The sequence below is a fragment of the Chiloscyllium plagiosum genome, unplaced genomic scaffold, assembly GCF_037043375.1.
Source record: "Chiloscyllium plagiosum isolate Xiang-an unplaced genomic scaffold, Cpla_swu_hap1 HiC_scaffold_29, whole genome shotgun sequence".
NCBI lineage: Eukaryota > Metazoa > Chordata > Chondrichthyes > Orectolobiformes > Hemiscylliidae > Chiloscyllium > Chiloscyllium plagiosum.
In genome coordinates this window covers 41,827,897-41,845,921 of record NW_028270167.1, presented here as the reverse complement: position 1 = coordinate 41,845,921, position 18,025 = coordinate 41,827,897, and the positions used below count along the sequence as shown (strand labels likewise).

The following is an 18,025-nucleotide window of genomic DNA, read 5'->3' as shown; positions in this document are numbered from 1 at the left end:
ATTGAGGTTGAAAATATTGGAAAATCTCCCTGGTGATAATTGAATTAAAAGCAGTTCAAAGAAATTGACTAATTCCTTGGATCGAGGCATTATCTTATGAGGAAAAGTTAAGTCTGTATTCTTAGAAGTTTAGAAAAATGAGAGGTGATCTGATTGAAATATTCAAGATGCTGAGGAGGCTTAACAGAGTAGATGCTGAAAGGATGTTTACCTTGCAGGAGAGACTAGAATTAGGGGGCACATCAGGGTCTCCTATTTTAGAAGAATTTCTCGATTCGGAGTTCAGTTCAAGCAGAGTTATTAAAAAAAAAATAACCTGAAGTCAGATTTAGATTGTAGACGAACAGGGAGTGTAAGGGCTGGGGCAACCAGGAGCATGGGTTGAGGCCAGAATCAGATTAGGTGTGACTTTACGGAGAAGACTCGGGGGGCCAAAAAGCCTATTCCCGCTTGTAACTTATATGATTGTTTGAATGTACATCTGGTGAGCAGTATTGCCAGTAACTTACAGCAGAAACTACAGATCTGTTGTGTAAATCAAGGATGAAGAGAAATCCTTCATCATTCAAATAGCTGGTAAAGATGACAATGGTAGGAAGAAGAAAGGAAGCAAGTTGCAACTTATTAACTGGTGGTAAATAGAACTCCAGACATAATACTTATGATGCTTTGTGTTTCAATCTTATTGAGGCATATTACCATTTTCTGTTTTGCAAAGATAGGCAAACCATTTTGCAATTGCTGAGGTAACAACAACTGTCAGCAAGCTCTCTGGGTCCTGCACTACTTGCAATGAATGTTTACAAAGACTGACTAGCACATAAACAGGAAAATTACGATTCTTACCTGTTCATTACCTGGGAGGCACGGTGGCACAGTAGTTAGTACTGTTGCCTCACAGCGCCAGAGACCCGGGTTCAATTCCCACCTCAGGCGACTGACTGTGTGGAGTTTGCACATTCTCCCCGTGTCTGCGTGGGTTTCCTCCGGGTGCTCCGATTTCCTCCCACAGTCTAAAGATGTGCAGGTTAGGTGAATTGCCCGTAGTGTTACGTGAAGGGGTAAATGTAGGGGAATGGGTCTGGGTGGGTTGCGCTTCGGCGGGTCGGTGTGGACTTGTTGGGCTGAAGGGCCTCTTTCCACACTGTAAGTAATCTAATCAACATCCTGGTCAATTTTGTCTAGGTTCTGGACGGGACTCCGAGAAGGAAGTGACTACACTGTGTCAGCTGTGGTTCGAGGTGAAGGATCAGATATTTCCCAAGGTACATATATCCAACAACTGGAAGGTAGGATTATACTGGGTAGCTCTTTCTCAGCCAGTACAGACACAGAATGAATTGAGTGACTACCAAAAATCATCTTATGTTTCTATAATTTACTCACACCTCTGTTTATCTCACAGTTCCTCACGTAAATAGAAGGCAAAATTGTAAATTCTATTCAACTCATTCTGATGAAGGGTCACTGGGATGGAAACATAAACTCTGCTTTGTCTCCATAACTGCTACTAGACCTGCTGAGTTTCTCCAGCAATTTCCGTTTTTGTGTGTTTCAGATCGCCAGCATCTGCAGTTGTTTGTTCCATATTGTTGTAAAATACAAGATCAGGCAGTACCTCAAAACTTTACTCTGGTTGTAAATAAATTCAGAAGCTGGTTATTCAAGCCAATCCACCATATCTGTCCAGTGCATTTATTTTTTTTTTAGATTAGATTAGATTACTTACAGTGTGGAAACAGGCCCTTTGGCCCAACAAGTCCACACCGCCCCGCCGAAGCGCAACCCACCCATGCCCATACATTTACTCCTTACCTAACACTACGGGCAATTTATCATGGCCAATTCACCTGACCTGCACATCTTTGGACTGTGGGAGGAAACCGGAGCACCCGGAGGAAACCCACGCAGACACGGGGAGAACGTGCAAACTCCACACAGTCGCCTGAGGCAGGAATTGAACCCGAGTGTCTGGCGCTGTGAGGCAGCAGTGCTAACCACTGTGCTACCGTGCAACCCACCCACCCACCCACACCCACATTTTGTGCCATTGTGTTAAACCCTACTAGAGTGAGTGTGCCTTGGTTTCCAGGAATGTGTATGAGCAGTTCCAAATCCAATGGGCTAACAAATCTTTTGAGCTTTGGATCAGGATTAAAGATGGAATTAGGGAGGATTCAATGGAGTCAATAAGAAATGCCTCGATGAAAGGGAGGCTTCAGTAGAATACACGGAGTGAATTTGAGGCAGTTCAGCAGTGTACATCTTGCAGGTTAATCGATAAAGGCATTAAGGCCTATGGGCTCTGACAAAATTCCAGCAATAGTACTAGAGGTTTGTTTTCTAGCTAGACTATTCCAGTGTAGCTGCAACACATGTATCTAATCAGCCAACGTAGAAGATTGTCCAGGGATGTTATGTCTACCACACTGGTTAGCTGCAAATTAGTGATTCTTTCTTTTTCTCCCCTGCCTATCAATGAAGCCTCCCTCCTGTGCCTTGTGGGTTCAGGTTCCACACCAAGACTTGAGAGTAAAAATGAAAATTGATACTATAATACATTGTTTTAGGGAGTGCATTAACTGAGTCTCCATCTGCACTCTTAGGTGGGCACTAAAAGTCCCGTTTCAAAGAGGAGCATGACTAAAATTTATCACTAAATGAACACCACAAAAGCAGACTATCCGGCCTTTCATGTTGTTGTTTGTGGGAACTTGCTGTGTTTAAATTGCCTACATTGCAACAACAACTACAGTTCTGTCAGTTCCTTGAGATGTCTGATGGTCTTGAAACACACTATTCAAATACAAGTCTTTATGTTTACTGTCCGTCTCTATTCACTTTATTTTAATAAATTAATTATTTGCTCTGTTATATACTTTGTTTGATTTGCAACTGTCTCTCTTCTCAGAAGTTCAGACGCTTATTACTGTACTGAATTTGGCTGAGGGTTAATTTTGGGTTAGATTCAAGCAAGTTGTGACCAATTACTTCTCTCTGCTACAGGAATCTGAGGAACTCCCAGACATCATACCTCCAACGCCCAGGATGTAAGTCTCACTTGATTTATTGTAGGTTCAGAAGTCTGAAAATGAAAAAGGGACTATAAATTGTGATGATATTAATGCAGTGGTAGTGATAAAAGGGGCAGTGAGATTGTGCTCATGTGAAATCTTTTTGTGATAGATATATAACTGGTGTGTTTATCGTGTATTCAGTGCTGGTCAATTTGAAGTTTATGATCGAATCATTTGTTTCAAATAAGGCTGATATTTTAAATAGCTGAAAATGTGTTGCTGGAAAAGCGCAGCAGGTCAGGCAGCATCCAAGGAACAGGAGAATTGACGTTTCGGGCATAAGCCCTTCTTCAGGAATGAGGAAATTCCATATTTTAAATAATATGGAATAGGTGCATGAAATGTGAAATGTTTACCAAGTGAAATCGCCTCTTTTTCTCCACACTATTGGGAATAGTTTGCTTGAACAGATACTGTGTAGCTGACAATTGTTTGGCATGTACAATCTGGTTTATTCCTGGTCAGATTCATTGCCTTTCATCCAAGATCTTTTGCCAAATCCCAGTGTAGGGATGGTAAAGGAGCATCTTCATTCGTAGGCTGTTGAGAGAATCTGGTAATGATGAGTAGCTAGTATTTTGGAGAATGATATACCCTGGTGGGGTGTCTTCCCTGGGAGGTTATCCAATGAGGGGTGCAGTTTTTGAGGTTTAGTGTCAGTGATTGGACTTGGTTTTAATGAGTCCAATGGGTTCCCCTGATTGACTGGCATTTGTTTAATCATAGGAGAACGGACTATGTGGTGAGACCCAGCACCGGAGATGAAAAGCGTGTGTTCCAAGAGCAGGTGAGAAACTGGAGAGAAGTGAAATAGTTGTACATGCTCCGATCTATGCAGCGCTTACAGAATCCTGGTTACAGAATGTCACAGAACACTTTAAAGTGACCAGCTAGAGGTTACATTTTGAAATGTATTTGGCCTCGTTCCTTTGAAGCTGGTCAAAAAGTAACTGTTTCTCACTATATCCGTTTGCTGAAGCAATGGATATAGTTGTAAGAATACTGGCTGGAGTGGTAATGGAACTGGATGTCACGGTGTTCTTCAGGTTGAGGTGACTGTAGAATTGAATGAGCAGTGTTACTAGGTGCTGATTCCTACAGGAAACTGAACTCAATGTTCCAGTTTAAGAGGTTGGGCTGTGGTTTAGATCAGCTCAGGGGATACCAGTCTATGAAAATATCATTGAATAAAAAGAAGAAGGAGTAGACAGGATAGTCCATTGCCATTTGTTATGAGCATTTGCTAACCTTCAGTTTCAACTCCACTCTCCTGTGCACTCCACATATCTGTTGATGCCATAAGAAGCCAAACATCTGCATATCCAGAATTAAATATATTCAGTGTTGGTAATTCTACAAATCTCTGGTGCAGAGAATTCCAAAGATTCACTACCCTTTGTATAAAGAAAGGTTTCCTCCTCTCAAACGATTGGCCCGTATCCAGAAACTGCCCCCTTTGCTGTGGATTCCCCAGTCAGAGGAATTTAAACTAGTTCGGCAGGAGGAGGGAGAGACATTACTTGTACAATAAGGATGCAGCGTACTTAAAACTCAAAGCTGAATTCTCTCTGCCTTGGTTCCTTTACTAGAGTGTCAGGATAATAAGGTGAGACTGGATGACCTCACCTTTAATGCTAGGAATATCATAAGTAAGACAAATGAGTTATGGGCATTGATTGATAAATAGAATTGTTATATTGTTTCCGTCACAGAGATGTGCTTAATGGAGGAATAGGCCTTGCAACTCAACATTCCAACATATAGGATCTTAAGGCAGGACAGGGAAAGATATAATAGAGGAGGTGGTGTTACGTTATTAATTAAGGAGTCTTTTACTGCACTAAAGAGGAATGATATCTTGGAAGAGTGTTCAAATGAGGCTTTATGAATAGAGCTTGGGAATAAAAAGGGGGTAGTCACACTGCTGGGAGTATATTATAGAAACACTAGTCAGCACGCAAAAACGGAGCAGATATGTTGATAACTCACTGAGGTGTGTACAAACAATTATAGGGTAATTATTATTAGGATTTCAACTTAAGCATTTTTTGGGATAGTCATAGTGTGAACAGTTTAGAGGGGGCATTTCTTAACATGTGTTCAGGAGAGCTTTTTATATCAGCAGGTAGAAGGTTCAACAACAGACGTGCAGTGCTGGACCTAATTCTGAGGAGTGAAACTTGACAAGTGTTTGAGGTGGCAGAGGGAGAGCATTTTAGCGATAGTGACCACAACACCAAAGGGCCGCTTCTGTACTGTGTGATTTGATGAAGCAACCTCTCAGTTTCAACTCTGTCAAGCCCCATCAGAATTTTGCATATTTCAATGAAATCCTCTCTTATTTTCCAAATTTTAAAGAATTTAGACTCCGCTTATTCAGCTTCTCATGATAGGGCAACCCTCTAACCCCAGAGGTTAATCTCATGAATCCTTGCTATCCTGCCTAATACCTTAAATATGGAGATTAAAACTACACATAATATCCTTGGTGCAGGACACATAATATCCTGCACCATCACCTGTTACAGTTTATTTTTATTTCTGAATTTCAGTCCTCTTGCAATAAAAATCAGCATGTTATTTGCCTTCCTAATTGCTGTACCTGAATGCAGACAGTGCGTTCTATGTAGGAGTACACCCAAGAGTCTGAACAACAACACTTACAAGTTTCATGCCTTTGGAACATATTCTACTTTTCTAAGCTATCAAAGTGAATAACCTTACAACTTCCCACAACATACACCATCTGCCAGCTGTTGCCCATTCTTCAGCCTCTGTGTCCTCCGAGCAAGTTGTATTCCCATCATTTCTGATGATATATTTCTGTCTGTCTGTTGATCTAAATCGTTAATATGGATTGGGAAAATCTGAGGACCTTGCACTGATGCTTGTGACACTCCATTAACTACAGCCTGATGCTTTGAAAATACTTCTGGATAATAAAGTAATCCTTTATATATCATTGCAGCTTCGTGTGATGTATTAACCTTTTCAATGGCACCTTATCAAATTGCTTTCAGAAATCCAAATATACTAAATATTTTGGTTTCCTTTACCTACCCTACCAGTTAAATCTCAAAAAATTGACCAACTTGTCAAACATTGTTTTCCACAGTACTTGCTGAAAAACCAGTTATTCAGCTTCCAGGTGATGGACATTTCTTGTGCTTTGTTTTCATTTTGTAAACCGGGAGTGGGATTTCAATGCTCAATTCAGCCTGGGCTATTGAGCATTATGTTACTAGTTTGTGTTTTTTCCACAGGAGCGCCAGCGATATAGTCAACCCCACAAAGCCTTCACCTTCCGCATGCATGGCTTTGACTCCGTTGTGGGACCCGTGAAGGGAGTATTTGACAAGGATCCTTCTCTCAATAAGGCACGCGAACATTCTCTGCTGAGATCTGATAGACCAGCCTATGTCACCATTCTATCACTGGGTGAGATTCTGACACTAGATTTCTGAATGTGGGATGGGGCAGTCATTTTTTGTGTACAAATGCTGTTCACATTAATTTTGGTAAATCTTTAGAAAATGAACTCTGTCCAGAATCAAATGGAAGGAAAGTTGAAAAAGGATTAAAAGACTAAAAATTTGTCCAGAGTTGACAGATTCTCGAACAGAATGCACTCACCCCTTTTACCCCAACACACCACCTCCCCCACACCTATTCCCCCTCCACGTATTTCCCCCCATCCCTTTTCCCCCACCACTTTACCCCATCCCAGTCCACCTGAATACTTTCCCCCACACCTCTTCCCCCACTCCTTCCCGCCCATCCCTTTCCCCGCTACCACTTGCCCCCACCATCTCTTGCGCCACCCCACCCCTCCCTCCTCCACCTATTTCCCCCACCTGTTTCTTCCCTATCTGATGCCCCCAACCCCTTTTTCCCCCACCCCTTTTCCCCACCCCTTTTTCCCCCACCCCTTTTTCCCCCACCCCTTTTTCCCCCACCCCTTTTTTCCCCCACCCCTTTTTCCCCCACTCTATTTCCCCCCACCCTTTTCCCTCCACCCTTCCTCCCACTCCTTCCCCTGCCAATATTCTTGCAATGGAACACCTTTTCCAGCCATAGAGTCATATGGCATGGAAACAACCTCTCCTGCCCACCATATCTATGGCAACAAACAAACACCAAGCTGGGGAGCACCTTCTTCACGTAGAGTAAGGTGCTTAAATGGAATGGCCTACCAAAGGAAAGACCTGCCAGACCATTCAATCCTGATGAAGGGCCTTTGCCCGAAGCGTCAACTCTCCACCCCGGATGCTGCCTGACCTGCTGTGCTTTTCCAGCACCACACTCTTGTGCCAGAGGAAAGTGGTTGTGGCAGGTAAAATAGCAATACTTAAAAAAACATTTGGTCAGGTACATGGATAGCAAGGCTTTAGAAGAATATGGACCAAATGTGTGCAGTTGGAACTAGCTGAGTGGTCACCATGGTCAGCAAGAACCGGTTTGGGCCAAAGAGCCTGTTTCCATCCTGTATTACTGTATGACTGTACACTAATCCCATTTGTCTGCACTTGATCCATAGCCTACTAAGCCCTAGCATTTTATGTGCTCATCCAGATGCTTATTAAATATTGTGAGAGTACCTACAACCACCACCTCTCAGGCAACACGTTCCATATTAAAAACACTTTCCCTCCGATCCTCTTGAAACTTGTTACTCCTCAATTTAAAGTTCTGCTCTGTGGTCTCAGATGTGTCGGCCATGGGGAAATGATTCTCGTGATTCACTCTGTCTATGCCTGTCATAATTTTGTGTACCTCAATCAGATTCCCCCCTTCCTCGTGTGCTCCAAGTCTCTCTTCATAACTGAGACTTTTCATCCCAGGCAACATGGCATATAGATAAGGTGATTAAGAAGGCGTTTAGTATGCTGGTCTTTGTTGCTGAGACCTTTGAGTATAGGAGTTGGGAGGTTATGTTGAAGTTGCACAGGATGTTGGTGAAGCCTGTTTCAGTGTATTATGTCCAGTTCTGATGTATAGGAAGGCTAGTATTAAGCTATAGGAAGGCTAGTATTAAGCTGGAGAGAATTCAAGAGATTTACCAGGATATTGCCAGAATAGAGGGTTTGAGTTATAATGAGAGGCTGGATATGCTGGGACTTGTTTCACAGGAGCATAGGAAGTTGAGAGGTGACCTGAAAGAGGTTTATAAAATGTTGAATGCATAGGTAAGGTTGCTTTTTCTCTGGGGTAGAGGATTTCAAGACCAAAGGGCATGTTTGTAAGGTTAGAGGAAAAAGATTTTAAAAAGACGTGGGGCAATTTTTTTTACAGAGAGTGATTCATGTGTGGAACCAACTTCCAGAGAAAGTGGTGTATGCGGGTATAGTTACAACAATTAAAAGATATTTACGTAAGTACTTAGATAAGAAAGGCTTGGAGGGATGTGGGCGAAGCACAGGCAGGTTTAGTCATTTAGTCTTGGATTATAGTCAGCATAGACTGCTTGGACTGAAAGGTCGTTTCCATGCTATATGACTCTATAATCTTCCACCGTCATCCTTATCTTATCATTTCTAAGCCAATTTTTGAACCAGTTTACCAACTGGTAAACTGGATCCCATCTACTTCTTTCTTTTGGCCCAGCCTTCACATGGCACCTTGTCAGAGACCTTACAGAAGTCCCCGTAGGCAGTGGTTAGTACTACTGCCTCACAGCGCCAGGGGGGACCATGTTTCGATTCCAGCCTTGGGCCCTACCGTTGTGTGGAGTTTGCACATTCTCCCAGTGTCTGCATGGGTTTCCTCCAGGTGCTCCGCTTTCCTCTCACAGTCCAAAGATATGCAGGTTACGTGAAATGGCCATGCCAAATTGAACATCATGTTCATGGATGTGTAGGTTAGATGCATTAGTCATGGGAAATGTAGAATAATAGGGTAAGGAAATGGATCTGGGTGGGATACTCTTTGTTGGTTAGTATGGACTTATTAGGCCAAATGGCCTGTTTCCACATTGTTGGGATTCTGTGATTCTATGATCACATCTTTTCAAAAAAATCAGTTAAATTAGTCTGACAGGGTCACCCTCCAACAAATTTGTGCTGGCTATCCCTGATCAATCCCTGCCTTCCCAAGTATTGATTGATCCTGTCCTCAGAATGTCTTCCAATAATTTCTCTACCACTTTTGTCAGACGAACGGGTCTGTAATTACTTGGCCTATCCTTCCTGTCCTCCTTGATCAAAGGAACCATATTACCTATCTTCCAGCTATCTAGCACGTCACATGAGACCAGTGGAGTATTAAATATTTCATCCAGGGGCCCAGCAATCTCCTCCCTTGCACTCCCAAAGCAGTCTGGGATACATCTCATGAGGCCATGGGGATTTCATGCACTTTTATGTTGGCTAAAATTTCTAATAACTCCTCCTTAACATGTTCTAGAGCCTCACCGTCTCAGCTGAAATCCCCAACTGCAATGTCTTCTTCCTTTGTGAATAGAGATGAGAAATATTGATTTAAGACCTCACCCACGTCCTTTGGCGCCCCTTCAATCTCTTCAATCTCTTACCCTGGCAATCCTTTTGCTCATAATAATGCATTCAGGATATTAAGGGTTCTTGCGCACAGCGGTAGTTTCTCTGTCTCTGAGCTAGGAGTCCTGGGTTTAAATCATACCTGCTCCAGAGGTCTGCAATAACATTACTGGTCAGCTTGATTAGACAATATCTCTACTGGCCTTCATCAGCAGGTCTCTGTGATGCAGTGGTTGTGTTCCTGTCTCTGGGCCAAGATGCCTGCATTCTAGTCCCACCTGCTCCAGAGGTAATAATGTCTCTGAACAGGTTGATTTGAAAATGACTATCTTCAGGGTGTGTGGAGACATTTGTAAAGAAAGAACTGCAGATCTGACCATCTGTGAAGTGGGAAGTAGCTCTGTCATCACCTCTGAGAAGAGGTACATGAGAAGTTTTTGTTTTACCAGTTTTGTTATGGAGTCCAAACCTCTCACATAGCCTGAGATTCTGAATCACCTGCTTACCTTCAATAGGTTTAGTTTCCAGTGTTGTAACAAATGCAAACTTAGTACCAGCTTTTGCTTAAAAATAGCACGTGTTGTGTGGAAAGGAGCTGGCACAAATGTTGTATCATTGTATAGGAAATGGTATTTCTGTCCTCCAACATCTTCAGCATTCATCTCATTCCCTTTTCCATTTCTGAGAAGTTCTTTTAAGGAATTAACAGTTTAAGTATTTTGTGTGACAAAATGATTCGTCTCTCACAGTACGAGATGCAGCTGCTCGTCTTCCAAATGGAGAGGGGACACGTGCAGAGATCTGTGAGCTGCTGAAAGACTCCCAGTTTCTCGCTCCTGAGGTCACCAGTGCTCAGGTAAAGGGACTGTCACAAGTGTGAGAAAGGAATTTATTCTTAGCTTCATTGAGTGTTTAACATATTTATGTAGACTGCATGACAAAGCTGTGATTATATAAATATTGTAAAGGAGTTGTGATTATGTAGTTGGTGAAGAATACTGCAGGGGGTCTATGCATACTATAGATCTCTAAGATGTATGCAGTAGATAGTGGATAATTGCAACTGTTCTGATTATATCACCTTGCTGAAAGAAACTGCCCCTCTAACCCTTTGGAACACTGATTCTGCTGTCGGTTCACTTCTAACTCCCACACATTCTCCACATATGCCTTTGACTTTTTTTGCAGATTAACACTGTTGTGAGTGGGGCTCTTGATAGACTACATTATGAGAAAGATCCCTGTGTGAAGTATGATATTGGGCGCAAGTTGTGGATCTATTTGCACCGAAACCGGAGTGAGGAGGAGTTCGGTGAGTCTGTTTTTAATCAGATCCTTTATCCTGATGTATAATGTGTGTTTTCTTGCGCTCGCTTTCTCTCTCTCTCTCGCAAAAATGCTATTTAGCAAAACAGCTATGATTCTCATGTGCTGTCTGTTATGTTCATGAGAAAGAAGCAATCTGCTCCCATTGATTTTTAAGGTGAAACCTCGCCATCTAAGACTTCACTCTAGCAGCGTGAAACTCGAGCTTTTCGCTCAGCAGTCGGCAGAAAACCTTCTCACTCACTGAAAGCAAAACTAAGAACCTTCCGGGGTCCTGTGAGCCCTGACCCCAACCACTCATGCTTCTTTTGTCTAAAAGCTTTTAAAATAAAAGCCACAGTTGAGAGTGAGGTGCTGGAAAAGCACAGCAGGTCAGGCAGCAGCCAAGGAGCAGGAGAATTGATGTTTTGGGCATAAGCCCTTCATCAGGAATTCCTCCTCTGTACCCAGGAGCAGCCTAGTGAACCTACTCTGGATTGCCTTCCAAACCAGTGTATCTTTCATTAGATAAAGGGCATGAAACTATTCACACATTCTTCCAGCAGTGGTATAACCAATGCTTTGAATAGTTTTAGCCAAACACCCCTATTTTTGTATTCCATTCCCTTTAAAATAAAAGCCATCACTCAACTTGCTTAAAGAACCTGCTGAACTTGTAGCTTTTTGTTAGTTATGCATATCGACTCTCAAATCGCTCAGCTTTTCTTCATTTAGACAATATTTGGCTCTTCTATTCTTGCTGCCAAAGTGCAGAACTTCACTCTTTCCGATATTGTATTCCATCAGCCAAGTTTCTGCCAACTCATTTAATGTGCCTGACTCTTCTGCAGACTCTTGTATCATGCTATCCTGACAATAACCCGTTGGAACCAACTATTGTGTATTATTTAGCCAAACCTCTACCCACATTAATATGTCACCTCTGTTTAGTTTTCTTGACACTGGTGAAGGCGAATTTGATACAGCCATCTGGTTTCCTGTCTGTCCATTTGTGCAGCATCCTCCTTATGCAGAACTTCTCTAATCAGGCCATACCCCACTTGTGTCTTGGTATACAGAATTGATTGGCAGTGATATTTACTGTCTGATCGCAGAGGTACAAATCTTTCGTGGCAGCAGGGAAAGCATGGGTCAGGAGGACAGAGGATGAGACAACAACAACAGGGGCTAAGATGCCGACTTGCTCAATCTCCTTCTCTGTCTCAAAACAGAGGTGGAGCTGACAGACTGAATGGGATCATGTATGTGATCATGTGGATCGTGTCTGATTAACTTAATTGAGTTTTTTGAAGATGTAACAAAGAGGATTAGTGAAGGCAGAGCAATGGATGTGATCTATATGGACTTCAGTAAAGTGTTCAACAAGGTTCATCATGGTGGACTGGTTAGCAAGGTTAGATCACATGGAATACAGGGAGAACTAGCTATTTGAATACAGAACTGACTCAAAGGAAGCAGTGGAGGGTTGCTCTTCAGACTGGAGGCCTGTGACCAGCAGTGTGCCACAAGAATTGGTGCTGCATCCATTGTTTTTTGTCTTTTTAAAATTGATTTGGATGTGAATATAGGAGATATGGTTAGTAAGTTTGTAGATGGCACCAAAATAGGAGGTGTAGAAGGCTACCTCAGAGTACAATGGGATCTTGATCAGATGAGCCAATGGGCCGAGGAGTGGCAGGTGGTGTTTATATTAGATAAATGTGAGGTGTTGTACTTTGGAAAAGCAAATCAGGACAGGACTTATATGCTTAATTGTAAGGTCCTGGGGAGTGTAGCTGAACAAAGAGATCTTGGATTTCAAGTTTATAGCTTCATGAAAGTGGAGTCACAGGTAGATAGGAAAGTGAAGAAGGCATTTGGTATGCTTTCCTTTATTGGTCATTGCATTGGGTATAAGAGTTGGGAGGTCATATTGTGGCTGTATAGGACATTGGTTAGACCACTTTTGGAATACTGCTTTCAATTCTGGCCTCACTGATATGGAAGGATATTGTGAAACTTGAAAGAGTTCAGAAAGGATTTACAAGGATGTTGCCAAGGTTGGAGGGTTTGAGCTATAGGGAGAGGCTGAATAAGCTGGGGCTATTTCTCCCGGAGGCTGAGAGGAGACCTTATAGAGGTTAATAAAATCATGAGGGCCATGGATAGGATAAATAGACAAGGTCTTTTCCCTGGGGTGGGGGAGTCCAAAACTAGAGGGCATAGGTTGAGGGTGAGAGGGAAAAGATTTTAAAAGGGACGTAAGGGGCAATTATTTAATGCAGAGAGTGGTGCGTGCATGGGTTGAGCTACCGGGGACGTGGTGGAACGTGGTACAAATGCTGGCAAACTAGTTAAATTTAGGATATATGGTAGGCATGGATGAGTCAGACCAATTGGTCTGTTTCTGTGCTCAAAACTCTATGACTCTATGTTTACCATCTAATTAAATGCAGAGGTGCAAATCTTTCATGTCAGCAGGGAAAGCATGAGTTAGGAGGACAGATGATAAAATAACAACAACAGGGGTTAAGATTCAGACTTGCTGAGCCTCCTCCTCCATCTCAAAAGTGACAAAACTGACAGATTGAATGGTATTAAGTATGTGATCGTGAAGGATCTGGTGGGATGATGAAGCTTGGCGAGCCATTGTTCTCTGTGTGAGATTTGACCTGCTCATTGTGGCCAATTTGCTTATGTAATTCACAAAAGCAAAATCCAGTGCTTGCTGATCTCTGCATTTCTCACGAAGCTAACATAGGAAGAAGATCAAAATCTGTGTTAATTTTGCTATATAGATGCAAATTGTTACACAAACAGGAAATGTTTGTAATGTTCAGCAGATGTGGCAGCATCTGTGAAGAGAGAAACAGCATTAGTATTTCGGGTGAATGAGCCATGGTCACAAGTGAGGATACATAAAGGTTTTTAAATTTTTCAGCAGGGCATGAAATATGGGAGAGAGGAGAAAAGAGCAATCAGGAAGATTTATGGTCGGGTGAAAGGCAAGAGAGAATTAAAAATGAAAAGTGCTGATGGTGAAAGTGAGGAGGAGCTCTTAATGGGGGAAGTAAAGAAGCAAAGCAAATGAGAAAATAGGCCTTTCACTGAACCACTAAAAAATTAAGGTCCTCTTCCAATCAGCTCCCATAGCACAACATCATCCCTGATTAAGATCAACAGCAATGTCCGGGAAAATGTAGGCTATTTTCTATATCTACGGAGCCTCCTTTCAATGAAGGCAGTCATAGACATCAAACTCCCATCACATCAACTGTGCCAGCTGAACCTTCACCTGATTGAGGTAGAGAGCATTTGAGACTTAAGTCATGATTTAACGGCATCAGTGACATGTCTATGCATCAGAGTCCTAGGCAGGAGACGTCTCAAGGCAGTAGAGAGGTACCAGGAGTGGAACCTTCACAAAATCTTTCAGAAAGCAATCCAAATACGACGTCCTCTCCAAAGCAAATGTACCCAGCATCAAGATGTTAATTTGTGTAAACACACTCCAGTATAGTTCAAACTCTGAAAGCAACGACCTGACTCTGGCCTCGGTTGCAGCAGAAGAACCCCAACCATCTGCAGAAATATGAGGTATCATTTGTCTTCTCTCCTTACCATCCAAGGTCCTGGACTTTCCTTATAGGGGAAACACTGATTTACATGTTCTTCCTTCAATGTAACCTCTTATATTTGCTGATCACGATGTGGTCTCCTCTGCATTGAAGAGACCAAATGCAGATTGGGTGACCATATTTTTGAGACTGACTGAGGAATGGAGCAGGATATCATGAAAGTTGATATTTTTAGGATGCTGATAGGAAACTGGGGTAAAGACAGTTCAGAAAAAGAGTAATACTAGACTGGAAATGTTAAATATATTTCTTTCTGTATAGACGCTGTCAGATGTGCTGAGTTTCTCCAACAGGCTTTGTTGTTTTTTAAGGAGAGTGGTCTGGTACAGTTGATTTTAGTCTTTGGCTTCATAGTAAATCGTTTTCACACATGATGAAGTTGACTGGGAGTTTTCTGTTTCCTATTGATCTAACCTTATGGTTAGAACGGTGCACTTGTATCTTAGTGCAAACAAAACTTCTGTAGCAACAATCACTTAGGCAAGGTAGAGCTCCTTAAGTAAAAGTTCAGAAGAGCGTCCTGGAATGTGCACATTCGGTAGATTAGCCATGGGGAAATACAGGGTTAGGGTAGGTTGATCTCTTCGGGGGACCGGTGTGGACTCAATTGACCAAATGGCCTGTTTCCGCACTGTAAGGATTCTATGAATCCACAGTTGATGTGTGACTGATATAACAGTTGGTGTGCTAAATGGTACCATTATGTTTTGGCATCCCCAGCACCCCTCATCATTGATCCTCCCCTGGTTAACCAGACTATTGAGCCCCTCTCTCTGCTTAACCATACTTGTGGTATTTTGAAGTGACACGTGAGTGAAAGTGCTCCAAGTTAAATTTGAAACATTAGGCAAGACAGTCTCATGTGTCATATTATGTGCAGTCTTTTAGTTACTTCTATTACATCAGATGTATGGCACAGAAACAAGCCATTCAGCCCAACCAATCCATGCTGGTGTTTATACTCCGCTCAAGCCTCGTCCAATTTGTATTCATTTATAGCTTCCATCAGAACCTCCTATTCCTTCTTTATCATATTGTGTTTAGCCTCCTCTTAAATCAATCTATACTATTATGAACCCATCTGATATTGGTACTGGACAAATCAGACCCCTGTATGAAATCTAGCTCGCTGGATCATACTTTTTAAAATTTTAGGTGGTGGTTAGAACATAGAACAGTACAGCACAGAACAGGCCCTTCAGCCCACGATGTTGTGCCGACTATTGATCCTCGTGTATGCACCTTCAAATTTCTGTGACCATATGCATGTCCAACAGTCTCTTAAATGTCCCCAATGACCTTGCTTCCACAACTGCTGCTGGCAACGCATTCCATGCTCTCACAATTCTCTGTGTAAAAGAACCCGCTTCTGACATCCCCTCTGTACTTTCCTCCAACCAGCTTAAAACTATGACCCCTCGTGTTAGTCATTTCTGCCCTGGGAAATAGTCTCTGGCTATCGACTCTATTAGATCGATTAGATTAGATTAGATTAGATTAGATTAATTACAGAGTGGAAACAGACCCTTCGGCCCAAAAAGTCCACGCCGCCCTGCCGAAGCGCACCCATACCCCTTACCTTACACTACGGGCAATTTAGCATGGCCAATTCACCTAACCTGCACATCTTTGGACTGTGGGAGGAAACCGGAGCACCCGGAGGAAACCCACGCAGACACAGGGCGAACGTGCAAATTCCACACAGTCAGTCGTCTGAGGTGGGAATTGAACCCGGGTCTCTGGCGCTGTGAGGCAGCAGTGCTAACCACTGTGCCACCGTGCCACCCACACTATCTATGCCTCTCATTATCTTGTATACCTCAATTAGGTCCCCTCTCCTCCTCCTTTTCTCCAATGAAAAAAGTCCGAGCTCAGTCAACCTCTCTTCATAAGATAAGCCCTCCAGTCCAGGCAGCATCCTGGTAAACCTCCTCTGAACCCTCTCCAAAGCATCTACATCTTTCCTATAATAGGGTGACCAGAACTGGACGCAGTATTCCAAGTGCAGTCTAACCAAAGTTTTATAGAGCTGCAACAAGATCTCACGACTCTTAAACTCAATAACTCAATCCCCCTGTTAATGAAAGCCAAAGCACCATATGCTTTCTTAACAACCCTGTCCACTTGGGTGGCCATTTTAAGGGATCTACGTACCTGCCCATCTAGATTCCTCCACACTGCCAAGAATCCTATCCTTAATCCTATCCTTATTCAAATTCGACCTTCCAAAATGCATCACCTCGCATTTATCCAGGTTGAACTCCATCTGCCACCTCTCAGCCCATCTCTGCATCCTGTCAATGTCCCGCTGCAGTCTACAACAGCCCTCTATACTGTCAACGACACCGCCAACCTTTGTGTCGTCTGCAAACTTGCTGACCCATCCTTCAATCCCCTCATCCAAGTCATTGATAAAAATTACAAACAGTAGAGGCCCAAGGACAGAGCCCTGTGGAACACCACTCACCACTGACTTCCAGGCAGAATATTTTCTTTCTACTACCACTCGCTGTCTTCTGTTGGCCAGCCAATTTTGTATCCAGACAGCTAAGTTCCCCTGTATCCCATTCCTCCTGACCTTCTGAATGAGCCTACCATGGGGAACCTTATCAAATGCCTTGCTGAAGTCCATATACACCACATCCACAGCTCGACCCTCATCAACGTTTCTAGTCACATCCTTAAAGAACTCGTAAGGTTTGTGAGGCATGACCTGCCCCTCACAAAGCCGTGTTGACTGCATTTAACCAAGCCATGCTCTTCCAGATGGTCATAAATCCTATCCCTCAGAATCCTTTCTAACACCTTGCAGACAACAGACATGAGACTTGCCGGGGATTTCTCTATTTCCTTTCTTGAAGAGAGGAATTACATTTGCCTCTCTCCAGTCCTCAGGTACGACTCCAGTGGAGAGCGAGGATGCAAAGATCTTCGCAAGTGGCGAAGCAATCGCATTTCTCGTTTCCCAAAGCAGCCGAGGACAAATCTGGTCCGGGCCTGGCGACTTGTCAATCTTAATGTTTGACAAAATTTTCAGCATATCAGCTTCCTCTATCCATTCCAGCATGCACACCTGCTCTTCAAAGGTTTCATTCACTACAAAGTTCATTTCTTTCGTAAAGACAGAAGCAGAAAAATTCATTGAGGGCTTCCCCTATCTCCTCAGACTCCACACACCAGTTCCCTATGCTATCCCTGACCGGCCCTACTCTTTCTTTGACCATTCTCTTATTCCTCTCATAAGTGTAAAATGCCTTTGTGTTCTCCCTAATCCGTTCTGCCAAGCCTTTCTCGTGCCCCCTCCTGGCTCTCCTCAGACCATTTTTGAGCTCCTTCCTTGCCTGCCTGTAATCCTCTAGAGCTGAGCTTGACCCTAGCTTCCTCCACCTTGTGTAAGCTACCTTTTTCCTTTTGACGAGAAGCTCCACCGCTCTCGTCATCCAAGGTTCCTTTATCTTACCCCTTCTTGCCTGTCTCATTAAAACGTAAGCACACAAAACTGCAGATTTTC

At 42.9% G+C, this 18,025-nt stretch overlaps 1 protein-coding gene across 5 annotated transcripts in view; it reads left to right on the top strand.

The window, feature by feature from the left end:
- nfrkb (nuclear factor related to kappaB binding protein) overlaps positions 1 to 18,025 on the top strand; it is a 169,741-nt gene that overhangs the window by 92,904 nt on the left and 58,812 nt on the right. For all 5 annotated transcript variants that reach the window (XM_087976526.1, XM_043676950.2, XM_043676949.2 and 2 more), the window contains exons 13-18: positions 1,186 to 1,265; positions 3,007 to 3,050; positions 3,804 to 3,864; positions 6,341 to 6,515; positions 10,321 to 10,427; positions 10,760 to 10,883. In XM_087976526.1, coding sequence (XP_087832652.1) covers positions 1,186 to 1,265; positions 3,007 to 3,050; positions 3,804 to 3,864; positions 6,341 to 6,515; positions 10,321 to 10,427; positions 10,760 to 10,883 — 591 coding nt within the window. The remainder of the gene's footprint in view (positions 1 to 1,185; positions 1,266 to 3,006; positions 3,051 to 3,803; positions 3,865 to 6,340; positions 6,516 to 10,320; positions 10,428 to 10,759; positions 10,884 to 18,025) is intronic.